This window comes from Vicia villosa, linkage group LG2 (assembly GCF_029867415.1).
Source record: "Vicia villosa cultivar HV-30 ecotype Madison, WI linkage group LG2, Vvil1.0, whole genome shotgun sequence".
NCBI classification, from domain to species: Eukaryota; Viridiplantae; Streptophyta; class Magnoliopsida; order Fabales; family Fabaceae; genus Vicia; species Vicia villosa.
The window spans coordinates 227562939-227580419 of NC_081181.1; the positions used below are offsets into that span (position 1 = coordinate 227562939).

The 17481-nt window shown below is 30.7% G+C and overlaps 1 protein-coding gene across 1 annotated transcript; it reads right to left on the minus strand.

The window, feature by feature from the left end:
• Positions 1–4919: 4919 nt before the first annotated feature.
• On the minus strand, positions 4920–9358 carry LOC131654121 (heat shock 70 kDa protein 15-like). Its single transcript, XM_058924544.1, has 10 exons — positions 9205–9358; positions 7730–8930; positions 7214–7441; positions 7037–7132; positions 6704–6931; positions 6307–6501; positions 6071–6217; positions 5793–5942; positions 5578–5708; positions 4920–5440 (listed from the first exon to the last, which is right to left on the minus strand). The coding sequence occupies exons 2-10, from the start codon at positions 8897–8899 to the stop codon at positions 5197–5199; spliced, it is 2589 nt and encodes an 862-aa protein (XP_058780527.1). The 5' UTR covers positions 8900–8930; positions 9205–9358; the 3' UTR covers positions 4920–5196.
• Between the last annotated feature and the right edge of the window lie 8123 nt (positions 9359–17481).

Sequence of the window (17481 nt, forward strand, 5' to 3'; positions counted from 1 at the left end):
TCGACTCATCATCCGCCATACCTAGTAGTTTTGTTTTTTTTTTGTTATTTAGTTTTACTTTTTTGTTATTCAGTGTACATTTTTGTATCTCATACTACTATAGCTCTATTTATATATTCAGTAGTTTGGGTTCAGTAGTTTTTTGTTATTCAGTAATTCATGGTTTTTTTTTCCAATTGTACAGATATTTATATTTTGTGCGAATGAATCGTAAATATATTAAAATGGTAAAATAGTTCTGATATAGGTAACAGAAGAAACCGAGAATATATTGTCGGTTCGAAACTGCAAATATATACTTCCAATTTGCAATCAATTTTAACAACAAATGGTGCACACCAAAAATATATTTCTGATTTTAGGGGGGCATTTTAGGAATTTCATATGGTACTTATTTGGACCATGGGGTAGAATAAGAATTTTCTATAAAATTTTAGAAAAATGAAATAAAAACGTGAGAATAAAGGATAAAAACCAAGAAATTGGACTCGAGTGGTAAACGAGCTCCTGCTAAAAACAAAATTTCGGGGAATATTGAGTTCAATTCTTGGTGGAAACAATATTTGACCAGTGTTATAACCTCTCTGCACGAAATCTAATTTATTAGTGTCATAACCTCTCGGCACGAAATCTAAATTATTAGGGTTCTTTCTCTTCTGAATTACTAGGACTCATTCTCTTAGGAACCAGAGTGCATAAAAAAATAATTTTTCAATTCTATTTATTTAGACATAATCATAAACAAAAGTAATTTGGGTATAGAATGGACAAATCGGAACCATCCATTTAAAACTAACTGACCTATTATATTTTACAATTAGATTGGATGTTAGGTTGATTTAATTGCATAATTTGAATAACATAAAGTTGAATCTGTCAAATTAGAATATTATTTTAAACTCTTAAAACTTAAACCCAACCTAACCCTACTAAAAATATATATTATTATAGAATTTATTTATTCATTGAAATGATATATTACATATATTAACATTTTATATATACTAGTCGTCTACCTGTGCGATGCACGGACATATAATGTGTTATTCAATTATCATTAATGATACAATTTATATGATTACATATAAAATTTGTCGCAATTTCAAATAAAAAGAAAATGTTGTAAAATAGAGGAAAATAAATGAAAAATATATAACACAAAGCAATTAATATGATGTCATAGTTAAGTAAATAATTGTATTAGACCACTAATATCAATTATAAAATAATTATAAAAAATTGACATAAACTATATTATTTAAACTATATATAGCTTCGGATAAAATGAAAAGGTATTATAAAAATTCATAATGTTAACTACATACATATAAAAGATGCATACAACATTTATTTTTCATGTGCAATCGAAGGGTTGCACCCCTAGTGCGATTTCTTCAATCATTTGCTTATTGAAAAAAAATGGTACTCGTCACATGTTGACATTGAAGGCTACTTCAAATAATACAATTCTTATTCGCTACATCACATATAGTTTGTTAGAAGTTTTCTTTCCTGTAAAGTTTTCAAATAAATATAGCTTGACAATCAATTTTTGAGTTTGTGAATAGTGTAAACCAAGACATTAGACAAATTTTCACAATATAATTTATCAGCGACCAAAATCATAAAAGTTAATTGAAAGGTGTAGCTAATAAGGAAGGAGGCTCCCTAATTATGTCTCATACTCTCATGTGACTAATAAATTAGAAACATGTGGGATTATTATAAATTATTAGCGACCTCATGAAACATAACTTCAAGGAAGAAAAGAAGGCAAATGCATTAAAGACAGTCCAATTGCAGTATAATAAAAACACCATATCATTATCAAAATCCATAAGATAAAACTCATTTTTCAATATACTGGAAAAATTAATTATCACTTATTATTTTGACACTACTTTTCAAAACCTTGATAAACATCACATTGGAAAGAAATAACCATTTCTTTTTTTAAAGAAATTAAACATTATGTTGATGCAACCGAATCTCTTTTCATGAAATTCAACAAAATAATAGATAGAAAAAAATACATTTATTAATTGACAAATTGACAACCACCAGAAAATAAATTCTAATATGAAGATTAAATTATAATAAATATATTTTAACAAAAATGCTTTACCTTCATTTTTTAGAGCATACTTCCTTGATGATGGTGAGTTAACATATATACCTGCAAAAATACAACGTGTTAAGACAAAGAATGATTGATTACTATAGCCTATATATATATATATATATATATATATATATATATATATATATATATATATATATATATATATATATATATATATATATATATATATATATATATATATATATATATATATATATATATATCAATGAGAAAGCAAATGATAGAAAAATACTGTCGTAAAAATTAAAAAAAAATTGAAATAAGAATATGGTTGAAAGGAAAGGAAATGGAGAATATATAGGATGAGTGGAATTGATTGTGGGGGTTAGTTTTTTGTATATTAATTTTTTATTTGTACGTGGGCTAGAAAGTGGAGAGATCACCAATTTAAAATTCTGGTCATGGGGTAGTTTTTATGTATTAGTTTAAGAATTGAAACTAATGGCTTTTGGGTTTATTATTATTATTATTATTATTATTATTATTATTATTATTTTTATTATTATTATTATTATTATTTATAATTATTAATTAATAAATATGATGATTTATTATTGGTGGAAATTTTGGCGGAAATATTTTGGAGGGGAGAAGTTGTAGGATTATAATTTAGAATGATGATGATGATTAATTTTATTTAATAGAAACTAATTTTATTATATTACGATATATAGAAACTAATTTTATTAACATTTTATACATATATTACGATATACATAGAAACTAATTTTATTAACATTTTATACATATATTAACATTTTATATATTACGATATACATAAAAATTAATTTTATTTAATATACTAATTTTATTTAATATACTGGGCATATAAATTTTTTATTAACGTTTTAACATTTTATAAATATTAATGTTTTAACATTTTACAAATATTAATATTTATAAATATTAACGTTTAAAATTGTATAAATTATAACGTTTTAAATTTTTTAACATTTTATTATATTTTATAATACTTTTAAATATTACCATTTTATAATTCTTAACGTTAACTATAACTATTATTTATATTAGACAAGTTGTTAAAATATTAAATAAATAGAGCTACAATATAATATAAAAGTTGGAAAACAAACATATAATATATTATTTAATGAGTAAGAATAAAATAAATAAAATAAGTTGGTTTAGTAAAATTAATATTATAAAAAAATGAAAAAACATTAAATAAAATTAATATACAGTATTAACGTACAATATATACTAAAAATATAAGAAAACATTAAATAAAATTAATGTACAGTATATACTAAGTATATACTAAAAATATATAATGTACATTAACTATAATGTAAATCTTAATATTATACTAAATATATAATATATATTTTTCAGTTTCATAATTATACATGATAAAGTGCCCTAGTGGTTAGCTCTTGTTATTTAACGTGGGTGGATGTTGGTTAATGGCAGGGATAACGGGTAACAGTTATTTATCCCTTTAAAATATGATAAAGTTAATTGCAATTTTAATCCCTCTATTTTATCTTCTTTTATTTATTTTGATCCGTCTATTTTAAAAGTCACTACTTTAATCCCCTTTTTAAATTTTCAGTGCAATTTTCATTTTCTATTTTGTTTTTTTTTTGCAAAATTAGACTGTATTTTTCACTTTTTCAACAGAAAACTCTAAAGGACATCAAAATCGTACTTTTAAAAATGAAGAGACCAAAATAAATAAATAAAATAAAATAGAAGGATATCAAAATTGCAATTAAATCAATATAATAATTTTTTTAATAATAAATAAAAATTTAAATCATTTTAAAATTTGATAAGAAGTAATAAAACTTATAAATTTAACCTGATTAAACAAACTAAATCAGAGTACGCATGAAACTATTTTAATTGAATTTGTTAAAAACAAAAATTTTGTCAGTAAAAATTAAATGTGTGCGCCTAAAATTTTTTATTTAGGTTTGTGATTAAATGTGTGCGCCTAAAATTTTTTATTATTTTAGAGGATTCAATTAATAGCATATTTAAATTGACTTTTAAAAATGTCAAAAGCTTTTTTAAAATATAGAATTAATTTTAAAATACTTTTAAGATGTTTGGTTATTTCAAAATAAAGTTGATTCTAAATCTAAAAAAATGTCAAAAGCTTTTTTAAAATATAGAATTAATTCTAAAATAATTTTAAGATGTTTGGTTATTTCAAAATAAAGTTGATTCTAAATCTAAATTTGAAACTAAAATTTATATTTTCTTGTGATTTTTCTCCTAAAATTTTGTTGCTCTAGACACTGTAAGCCTTCTTTATTTCAGGGGAGATTGTGTTACGGAAGAAATTGAGCAAAAACAAAGTGACAAAAAAGATGGTATCTTTAATGACCGACACTAGCATTCGTTCCAGAAATATTCCCCCTTGTCCTTTTCATCAGCTTTACAAAATATTCTTAATCCATTATTAGAACATCTGGTAAAGGACATTATGTCTAAGCATTACCCACTTTTTCAGGCGTCACTCCCTACAATATGTTAGAAAACAATAGCAAACCAGTGTCAAATGATAAGTTTCAGCTTGTCCTTTACAGGATCTAGCCTGAAAAAATATCTATGCATAATCTTCAAGTAAACATAAATCAACCAATAATGGTTCTCCGCTCTGGAGTTAACCGATTCACAACTCTCAGGGCTTTAACCGATCAAAACTCTATCAATAAGAAATTAATGACAACTCGCAGTAACCTTCACCAAAATGCGAAACAAAATTGGAAGTTAAATTGCCACGCAAAAAGAAAAATGGGGTATTAAATTAAAGGAAAACAAACACCGTAATCCCTTCCACTTGTACGAAATGGTACATAAATAATATCTAAAAACCTAGAGAACGTATATTTGGATGGAAAAAAACCTGAATCCTAAATACCACAAAATAAAACTTGCCTGACAATCCAACTACTATAGCATACAGCATCAGCAGCTCACTGTCAACTCACCCAAACCTTTCTCCCAGGCATATAATCCACATTCTTACACAAGACACTATTGGACTGGACATGTAATGCATTTCATAGCAAATTAAACAAAAATTAGGCTGAGCCGGTGTTCTCCGGTTTGTCAGTCTCCATTGGTTCACCAGAGGCTGGTGGGACTTGATTACCATTTTCCTTTGCATTCCCATTAGAACTGGCATTAGCATCCTCCTGAGGTTGTTGTTCTGGTTGTTGCTGCTGCGGCTCGCCGTCCTGAGGAGGTGGGGTTGCTGGTGTTTCTGGAGTAGCTGGAGAAGCTGGTTTAGCTGGTCTAGGTTTTGTCATAATCGGCTTGCATGACCTATTATAGAGATGTAATTAGGAATTAAAAATCAACTTTGTTTTGAAACAAGAACAATAATTATTTTGTCCAGAAACAAGAATAATAATTATTTTGTCCAGAATCATGGTCTGGATCTATAAAGTTAAAACAAATACCTATCAACAGCCTCAGCTTTTTTTCTTATGTCAGCTGACAAGAGGACGGGGGTAGCATATTTTGGAAGCAAACTTTGTTGTTGCTTCTTCTCTCTAAGCCAGTTCTCAGCTTCTCCACATTCATTCAAGACCTAAAAAAAATTAAATAGAAAACACCTTCAGATTAAATTGCAACTAGAAATGAATCTGGAGTGATAGAATCTGAGACCAATTACCTTCTGTTTCTCGCTGATGTCAATGTGATCGAATTTGGGATCATTAGACAGAGCAACTTCCCTGTAACTGTTGATACAATAGACAAGCTGGTCAATTACTGCATCTCTATCTGTGTGTTCTTTGTAGCGCTCCTCGATTGGATCCCCTTGCTGCAATCATGTAAGATATCCATTAAGATTGCAAAAACTAATGCTGATATATCTGCTTCATGTTTATTATGCAAAATTACAAGAGGCAGAGTATACTTTTAAAAATGTTCATGGCCAAAATGTCTCACCTTCTTAAGTTCTTCTAACTTGGCAACGTACACACCTTTGGTTTCATCTTCACCATCCTCATATAGCCAATCCTCCACCTCCTGAAGTTTGGCAAGAAATTCATCGCTTTCTGAAGCTTGGACAAACTCCTGGTATTTGTCATTCAGCTGAAATGATAACAAGAATCAGTTAAGCAATAATCAAATATTTCCATGTTGAATAGACAAAAAACAAAAAAAAACATGATAAGCCTAACCTTGTTTCTCATGTCATAAACATAAGCCTCAACTGCATTTTTCTTGTCCTTCGTATCCTCCATCACTCGATCCTGCAAAGCCATTTCAAACTCCTTCTCTAAAGCTTTCTGAACATCCGCAGTTGACATTGCCCCATAGACTACCTCTGCTATAGGAATGTTTGTTTTCTTCACTTTTTTCTTTGGAGCCTCAACCTGTTATAAGCAAAGCAGTCAATAGCAAACCCTAATGAAACATACTTGACAACTTAATGAAACTTAAATCCAACAAGAACATAAGGTGGCATATCAGTTGTACTGTTATTGAAACTCTCATTCCACAATGGGAATGACAACAATTAAATCCATACAAAAAAGAACTAACACAAGTCAAAAACATATATTTGTCCGTATCTACCTTGGCATCAGTATCCATTTGCACAGGCTTGTCTCCTGTCTCAGGCATGCCATTTACAGCTCCATTGGTATCAGGCACAGCCTTAGCATCTTGCATATTAACATCGCTATCGTTGGAGCTAGGAGGTGGTGCAGCAGTATCAGCAGAAGCTTCATCAGTTTCCATCTTGGAATTTTCTTCTGCTGATTCTTTGGTAACTGGGACTTCAATTTCTTCCTCTTCGAAGAGCTTCATAAAAAAAGTTTAATAAAAAATGTTATGCGCCATGAACTCTTATGTGCATAAATTAGAATAGGAAAAAAAGAAAGCTATCCCTAGCCTACAAAGACTTACAGTTGCCGAATCAACAGTTACAATTCCATGGAGACTCAAACGAACTTTCACTTTAATCCTTCCCTTTTCACCGTTTTCAGTTTTGAAAGGGCCAATCTGCACAAATGCAAGAGAGTCACAAGACTGCCTAGTTGAAAAAGTATTGTAGAAAAAACAAGAACCTTAAAACTGTCTTACAGTGTATGTGCTGATCTTTGTAGGTGCTTCTAAATCACTTTGATCATGACATTGAACGTCAACAGAAAAGGTTCCTGCCCTGAAGAATGTCAGTACCTTGACACTTGGAATGGAATTTCCCTTGGGGAAAACAAGGGTACTTTGTTTATTGTCTGGTGAATTGTCCTGTGAATCTGAACCAGAACCTTTCCATGAGAGCGAAATAGAGAAGGGAAAGCTTTCATTGACCTTCACATAATGAAAAAAATAATGACATTAGTACATCAAGTAATATGTTGTACCTAAATAAAATATATCTACAATTCTTTGCAAATATAGCAAATGACTGACACAAACATAATCTTGAACCACATAAATCATAAAGGCAAGCAATTTATATACATGACTATAACGCGTAACAGTTCCCCATATGCTGAAATTCATAATTTCTAAGGACCTACTCGGTTATATACCAAATAAACTTGAAACATATCAAAAGGCTTTTTGAAACTGAAAATACAGTGTAAAAACTATTACCTGGAACTCTCGGACTTTAAAAGTTGGACTGAGAATAGCACACTGCAATGCAGCGCCCCTGGCAACACACTCACTAGCATTCATTGTCCTCCTAGGTTCCTTTTTAAAAAACTCTGTCAATATTTTGTTAATTGCTGGTACACGCGAACCAGAACCAACCACCTCAACCATGTGGATATTCTCAACTGTAAGACCAGCTTCTGCCAGTGCCTTCTCCAAAGGCCCCTTCACACGTTCCAATATTGGAAGAGCTAGCTGCTCAAAGTCATCACGTTTGATATGTCCCCTCACATCCTTCTCATCCATTAAGCATTCAATGTTCAAAGGTGCCTCAGGATTTGCACTGAGAACTTTCTTCAGCTTCTCACATGCCGTCCTTAACCTCAAAGAAGCCCTAGCATTCTGGTAAACATCAATCTTGTACTCCTCCTTAAACTTTGCAGCAAAATGATGAAACAAAGCCTCATCAAAATCCCTACCACCCAGGGACCTATCGTACGAATGTGCCAATACTTTCAGCTGCCCCTTTTTAAACCCAGCAATACAAACTTGCATGCTAGCATGCCCAACATCAACAAAAGCAACATTCAGCTGATCATTCTCAGGAAGATCAGTCTTGTAAATCCCATACGCCAAAGCAGTTGCCGTCGTTTCATGAATCAAGTGAAGCGGGTGCAAACCAGCAATAGTAGCTGCATCCAACACGGCTCTCCTCTGAAGATCAGTAAAATAAATGGGAATCCCAATGCAGCAATCAACAACAGCCGCATTCAGATTTTTCTGAGCAATCTCTTTAAGATTCCCCAACATAGTCGCAAAGACTTGAGTAGCAGTAAACACTCTAGGCTCCCCAAGATACCGCGCGTGAATCAACGGATACCCATCAGGTCCTTCCGTAACAGCAAAAGGCAACGACTTCAAATCACTCTGCACTTCCGGATCAGCAAATTTCTTCCCAATCAACCTCTTCATCTGTGAAATAGAATTCTTCGGGTTAATCATAGTAGAAGCAGCCCCAGCCGTCCCAATAAACCGCTGCTTATCACCAAAACACACAATAGCAGGAGTCTCACGCTTGGACTCATCATTAAGCACAACATCAATCCCTCTCTGCCTTGCAACAGCAACAATGCAGCTCTCGTTACCGAAATCAAATCCAACCACACTCATCTTCGATTGATCCCCAATACAAAATCAATACCTAGAAAAAGGAAAACAAAAATTACAACAACTTCACATATAAATCACAAACTCCAATTCACTGGTAAATTAGTATATAACAAGTTAAAGAGTGATAACAACAACATCAACATCAACAACAAAGAAAATAGCACTAAATCAACAAAAAAAAATCTACGATTCACCACACGAAATATAACTACTATAGATTACAAACGATTGCGTAGATCTATTACAAGATGTAGAAATTTTGAATGTAAATTGAAAAAAAAATATCGATGAAGTAGGGTTTATACCTGATGAAGCGATCGAAGAGGATCGTAGAGAGAAGAAAGGGTTTTTCAGGGTTTGTGGAAAAATCTGATAGTTTTTTCTTTTGGAGCAACAAAAACTTTATAAAGGCTAACGGACTTATAAGAAGGGGAGAGAGACTGTTCAGTTTTGGTTTCACTGGGGATATAAATGGAATTTTAGATTTTGTTTGTTATTATTTAATTGGTTTTTAATTTCTTTTTTGTGACTTTTCTAGTTTTATTTATTAATTTATATGAGTTTGAACGAGTTAAAAAGACGTGATGGATTGGCCCCAGAATTGTGTGGAGAAACCTCCTGGCTTCTAGAACCATCTACCACTACGTAGTCTACAGTGGGTCACCGAATGAATCTCTTTTTCGGGAAATGAAATGAAATGTATAGTCACTCACTAGTTGGGCTTATTTGGATATTTTTGAGAATCGAATAGTAAAATCTTACTTCATACCCTAATTAGATCTGTACCCCTCAAATTAATTCAACTTGTTAAAATACCTCTCAATTTAAGTGAGTCATAATATTTTTTCTTCTAAAACTATTCAAATGACTAGTATCTAAAAAATTTAAATAAGTTTTTTTTTAATTTTTAATGTTTTAGTTACAATGTTTTCTATGTAAATATTTAGACAAAGAAAGTATTTTTTTATAATATCACTTTTTTATAAAAATTTATTTATTTTAACATCATACTTTTAAATATATTTTGTCAAGAGGTAAGGGTGTCTAACTAAAATGCATGGCAATACGAATTTATATTTCTTTTTAATAAAAAATTAAATCTTTTTATTTATCATGGATAATATTTATTTTCTTTTAATTTATAATTTCATTTGGAATTTTGTCTGTTCAAATTATTTAATCGGATAACAAGTTGGGTCAATTTATGAAGTGTGTTATTATTTTTTCTACTAATATATTTTATAAAAGCTTTCTCAAAAAGTACAAAAGGCGTACTTTCTCTATTTTTCAAGCGAATTTTATTGTTTTTCTTCTCTTCTCTCTCGCAGCCTCGCTATCTATCTATCTCTTTCTCTTTCTCACTCACTCATGAACCCTAGTCAGAATAATGTTGCAATTAGGGATGGTAAAACAGGCCGCCCGCCCCGCCTTAAGCCCGCCAAAAAACGAGCGGGGCGGACATGCCCGCCAAGTGAAATAGGCACAAAAATCATGCCCGCCACGCCAAGATGGCCGGTTGGCGGGCGGCGGGCTTGCCCGCCTATTTTTATTTATATATTTTTTCATTCTTTTAATAGATTAATAGTTTTTTTTACCTTTTAATTAAATTTTTCACTTATTTTTTAAAACAATTTTTGATAAAAGCAACTTTTTAACAAATTTTACTTTAAAAAATATTACATATATTTACAAATAAATATATAAAATAAACCATCAAGAATTGAAATTACTAGAATTAACTAAAAAAGCTGAAATTTTGGAGGAGCGGCGGGCATTAGCAGGGCAGGCTATGGCGGACGTTGGATTTTGGCGGGACGGGCTTTGGCGAGCGCGTGGGCCTAAAATCCCAACCCAACCCGCCATTTTTTGGCGGGTGCGCGGGGCCACGACCCGTTTTGCCACCCCTGGTTGCAATATGTGATCACGACAACTTTTCTAATATGCATCTCCTTCATTACTCTTAAGACATTGATTATAGCTTTATTTTTCGTCATTGTTGGATTTTGGTAGTTTTTTATTCCGTGTCATTGTCACCACAACCTTTTTATCGTCGTTGCTGAATATTGCTCTTATGTTCCTTTTATAATTATTTTTTAAGCAGGTATTTGTGTGGTTTAAGCTCTTTTGAGAATGGTTGTTCATTTGAATCTCTTTTTTCGTTTTTTTTACATTTGATATTGTACTTACTAAAACTACGATGAGTGACAACTTTTATTTATGTACGTTGTTCGAGGATTTTATAGTTGTTGATGGTGTTGAGCAAGCTCAAGCATGGATGGTATAAAACTATGTATCTATGTACACTGTGTAACTATGTTTGAGGTATTTATATAGGTTTGTTGGATCTGGTTCGTTAGACTCGGGGGATGGTTATTCTACCCCTCTTAGGAACGTTTGATTTTTATTTTCTCATTTTCTCTAAGAGAACGTAACACTACTACGGAAAACACATACAACAACGGCTGCGAAACACATATAATGACGATGACGCATCCATTGTTAAGTAGTATGTTATTGTATGTATGTTGGTTATCACAACAGGCGTGTGACTGTTGTTATAAATTAGATAACACACTGCTTATAACTATAGTTTATGGAAACAACCGTTATAAAATAAAGGAAAAGTCTTGGATTCGAAACCCAACAACGCCATTAATGGGTTTTGTTATTCTGGATAGCGCTCTTCATATAACAACGGTTGGGCCTAATAGTGTGTTAGGACGAGAAATGTGGGGATAAGAGTCAGTAAGCCCATTAAGAGAATTTAGTTGGTAAGAATTTAACAAAACATAGAAAATTAGAAAGTTAGTGAGAGAAGTGAAGAAAAGATGAAAATAGGAGAAATAAGATAAAAGAGAAAGAGAGAAAAATGAGGCAACCCTAGGGGAATAAACAACTAACATAATGGCGTGTCTTCATCTTGTTATGGGATATATGATGTATGTAATGGGCAGCAACATGAAATAGGATTTGGGATTTCAATTTATAAGTTTTGCTATGCTTAAATTTTGCTTGAAAATCCATGAAATTGATGTTTGAATCATGTTTTGATGCTGGTCATTGATGCTATGTATGAATATATATTATAATGCTTTTAATACATGAAATATGGATGTTTGGATGAGTTTTATGGATAAAAATTGAAATTTTTCTGGAGTGAATGTGGGTTGATTTCGTAGATGAAAATTATGCCGAAAACTACCTCTACACAGGAGAAACCAGTTTCCAGTTTCGAGGAAACCAATTTCCTCAGTGAAAATTGGGGTTTCTAGGCTTCTAGAAGTGCAGAAACCGGTTTCCTGAGTCAGACAAAAATATTTTTGAAACTTCGAAAATTCATAACATTTGAACCGTAATTCCATTTGAGTCCCCGTTCAAAGCGTTAGAAAGCTAGCGCTACATTCTTTTCAATAGAAATAGTTTTGTTGGCAGTAGGTGGTTTAATCATTATGTGGTTGTGTAAAATGATATGTATGTGTATATATATGTTGAGAATTAAGTTTAGATGATTTTTGAGACAATTCTTTGTATCAACATAACACTTGATTTGCTAATTATGTATGTTGTAAATTGCAATTGGTTGAGAATAACATTGTCGGATATTGTTTGCCATATGTTATTTGTGGTGTGTTGATTTGGTGAGTATTATGAATGTGTTTTTATGAGTGATTGATAACATGATTATGTGTATGTTTGTGCAAAGGGTGGGATATTTCATATGTAATGAATGGTGGGATATATGTTTGTACGATTAATATTGGGAGATGGTCTTAATCGCATATAATTGTTGGTATTTGCACATGCATTCATTTGGTGTGAAAGAGACAATGTTCGTTAGTTCCGTGCAAATCAGTGACTTGTCCCAAATCTGAGGGATGAGTTTGAAGCTTAGGGGACAGACTTAATATGTGATATGAGGATTAACATGTGATGCCATGTTCACTTTGATAGAAGATGCGCCTGAATTGCTAATAGAGCTTGAAGGAAGTAACAGATGCATGAGTTGGTCATATTGATCTCTGGTGAAAGTGTAAGAATCAACCCCTTGTTGGATTCTCGAGTCATAAGCATCATCATTTTCTTCGTGAGATTTAGTTGTAAAATCGCTCTTTGAGCTCATTCCACACATTAATGGCGTTCTTGAGGAAGACAATGCTTTGTGCAATGGATTCATCAACATAATTCATGAGCCACGTATGAACTAGCATGTTGCAATGATTCCATGCTTTAAAACTCATTTCAAATTCTCCAGGAATTGGAATTGATCACTGAAATCCAACTTATTCTTTCCACGAAGAGCACGTCACATGAATCTCGTCTATACATGGTAATTCAAATAAGTTAACACTAGTTTTACAAATACAGACGAAGATCCATCAGAAGGATGAACGTAATACACATTTCAGATTGCTGCGATGGATCTTGAAACAGACCAATAACAATCGGAGCACCGACGCCATTAACGCCCCCACGAACCATAAAAAAGGAAGTGATGCGACGTAAAGCTCAAAATAGCTCTGCTACCATCATGCACTTTGTGTGAATCATGATAAAGAGTAATGAAAAAACAATTAGAAAGAGAGAAGAGAAAACATTGAACTCATTCATCATCTCAAGTTAGTTACATAATGGGTTTATATAAAGGAGTAACACCTAACAACCTCTAACAAAATTATAACTAACTTATGCTTGTATACAATCCTCTGTATTGTGTCTACACTAAGCTATCACGATCTAGCATTTGAGTGCAGGAGTTTAACCATAACATGATACCTTGCATGGTTAGTTTGCCATGCAAGTTATAATCGCAATTATGCTTCAATAATACTATGACATGATATATGATTTAATGACATGGAAAGATCACTATGAAATGAATTGTAAGAAATTTATTTAAGATTTTAGTTTCAACTTAATAAATGTTTCATTTTGTAATTTAAGTTAATGATAGGTAAATAATTAATATATATGTACCAAAATGAGTGATTTTATAATAGATGACAATTTTATGAAAGAGGGAATTATATGTTGCACTTCATTTTTTTCAAGTCCCACTTTTAAAAAGAAGTCATTAAAGTAGTCATTAGAGCTTATAATTGACATATTAATCTAACTGTGATAGTTGTAAGAATATTTAATTGTAGGAACTGAGTTTAAACATGTAATATCTCATTTATCATTTTCAAAGAGTGAAAATTTGATGCGTTCAATATATATATATATATATATATATATATATATATATATATATATATATATATATATATATATATATATATATATATATATATATATTATAATATAGTAATTTGAGTTTATTAAAAGGGAAATGCTAACGAGTGTTCCAAAGACACAAGTTAAGAGTTTAAAAAGGTAAACAATACTTTTATTTAATGCATTAAAAATAGAAATATTTGACTTTTTTAAGGAACAACGAAATTTGTTTTTTTGAAATTACTTGTATTCAATGCATTGAAAATTAAAACAAATGATTTATTTAAAGAATATTTTCTTTATGTGGAATGCTTAAAGAGTATCATTGGAGCACTTGTTAATATGACCCTTATTAAAAAGACCACACATAAAAGAAATAGTTGTCCTCAAAGAATTGATTAAAATTAATATTCTTTTAATATCGTGGACATACAAATAGGACAAATATTTGTCAGGGATAAAACGTAAATATTTTTTATTAATTAATATAAAACACACAAGACAATATTGTTTATTCATAATAAATAAGGGAATAATATTTAAGATTAATACGTACAAATAAAAAATAGAAGATAAATATTTATCATCGATTAATATAAAATATACGAGAAAATTTGTTGTTAACAATAATTATAACAAAAAAATGCATATAAAAAACTTTTTATTTGAAAAACACGTGATAAATAGTTCTTTGATAAATATTAAGAAAATATTGTACAAGCATAAAAAATTTAAAACACATATTTAAACAATAAAATCGATTTCACTTTCAAATTTACAACCTATGTTATTTTCAAATGCGTTAGTTAATCATTATAATACATATATTTAATTATTAATTTTTTTTTGGGAAATATTAATACTTTATTGCCCAAAAAAACAAATTACAGGCAAAGCGATCCAGCCTCCTTACAAGACAAAAAATCCAGTTAGCAAACTTAAGGCATCATTAGTCTTCTTATGATTCTTCTTAGTTTGGGTTTGCCCCAACACCTATAGATAACAATGTCAATGACCTTTGATCCTATATCGTTTGTGGTCCTCTTGCCCCGAAAACACACTTGATTACAATAACTCCAAAGTTCATAAATGGCCTATGCAAAAGCACACTTGAGTATGATGGTTTGTCCTCCCTTACCTTTGCATCGTTGAGTAACCCAATAACGATCATCCTCCCAAGCTGCAGGGGAGTGATCAACCTCCAGTCAAGATAAGATAACACTTGTTTCCAAATCTCTATCAGTTCCTTGCATTGGAAAAATATATGATTTAGGCTTTCTTTCTCACTACAAAAGCAACAAACATCCGTAGTTATCATCCCGAATATGCATAGTCTGTCCTTGGTCGCCATTCTCCCATGACACGCCAACCAAAGAATGAATAGAGCCCTTGGCCTTGCACAATTTCCAACCATCACGTTCTTCCAACCTACCTTCGGAAAGTTGTCTTTTAAAGCCTCATACATGTTGTGGATCCACTTGATCCACATGTTATCCTTCTTCCCATTTAAGTTCCATAAGAGTTTTGCCATTGTAGCTTTATTTCAGTCTGCTAAATCAATAATGTTCATACCTCCTTGTTTTCTCTTGGAGCAAATTCTCTTCCAAGCAATAGGGGATTTTCTTGTCACTTCATCACCTCCTGACCATAAGTAGGATCTGCACTTGGCTTTTATGTTCCTGATAACTGCTTTTGGAAGAGGTAAGCATTGAAGCAAAAAATTAGTAAGAGCAAAAATGACACTTTGAATTAGTTGATTAATTAATCATCAACATAATCACATTAAAATTTAATGAAATGTTACATTGTTAATCAATTACAACCATTGATTTATTATAAAAGTTTAATTTTTATTATAATTATAAATAAAGTAATATGAATACATGATTATGATAAATTGATTGTATATAACTTTTTTCAATGACTGTGTATAACAATTATTAGAGTAGTGCTATTTAATACGAAGCAAATTGAAGAAGAAATGCAAGAATGAACTCATGTCATTATTTTAGAGTAGAATTTTTAATTTATTTTAAATTTAATTTTCTATTTAATTAGGATGATAGGATGGAGGTGATAATGAATGGTTGAAATATTTCTTGTCTTTCTTGTTATTATTATTATTATTATTATTATTATTATTATTATTATTATTTTTTAACAATAAGCATTTCCCTAATTATTTATACCTATAACTTACCGTGGGATGACTGTAGAGCTGTCAATATGGGCTACCCGACCTTAAACGGGCCGGCCCTAGCGGGCCATGGACTGGGCCAAAAAGGCCCTGTATAATATGGGCTCGAATTTTACTATTCGAGCCCGGCCCTAGATGGGCTTCGGACTACCCGGTCCTAAATGGTTTTTTTTATTTAAAAAAATTAAAATAAAAACTCCATAATATTTATTATAAATAAAATTAAAAATTATGTTATTTTAAACATAATACATTTTTAAGTACTATATTATCTCTTATAAATACTATAATGTGTTTCTAAATACAATATATGTTTAAATTGTATAAAATAATACTTGAATATTTATTATAAGAGAAAAACTAATATAATACGATGAAAAAATGTTGATTATATTAATGTATAATATTTAAAAGAGAATGATTGAATACAATAGAGATAAAATTTAGTTAGGGGTGTTCATTGGTTAGGGTAAATTAGAACCAAACTAGAGTGTTTGGGTTGGACATTTTTTTAGTTCGGGCAAAAAGCGAACCAAACCAATGAAATTCAATGACAATCGATTCGGGCATCGGATTTTCAATTTTCTACCCGCAAGCCCAACCCAAACCAACCATAATTAATTATCATGAAAATTACTACCAAACATTCAACTTCAATAAGAAAAAAATAAAATGTTGTGTGTGGACAAATTATGCTATTTTAATTTGTTATTAGAAAATTGATAGTGTAATATGATAAATGAACATAAAGTTATGAAACACATTCATTATCATATTAATTCAAGTGACTAGTTATAGATTCAAAAGTGTTAAATCTTAGATATTTTTCTTGTTAGATATTTTTGAATCTATTAGATAAAAATTTCTAGTATAATATTTAAATTTGAACACTATTTATACTATATTTTTTATAATATTATGAAAAAATAATTTTTGTAAATAAGTTATTTTTTTAAAATATTTTTTTTATTTTTTTTATCTATCCGATCAATGCAACCCAAACCAATCCGTTGTTTCTCGGATCGGTTCGGTTTGGGTTTTATCGTAAAAATTTGTAAATCCAATCCAAACCAATCCATTTAATTTTAATCGGTTTGGGTATCGGATTCTCTCAAAACCGAACCAAACCGGCCCGCGAACACCCCTAAATTTAGTGAAGTGAGAAAAATTA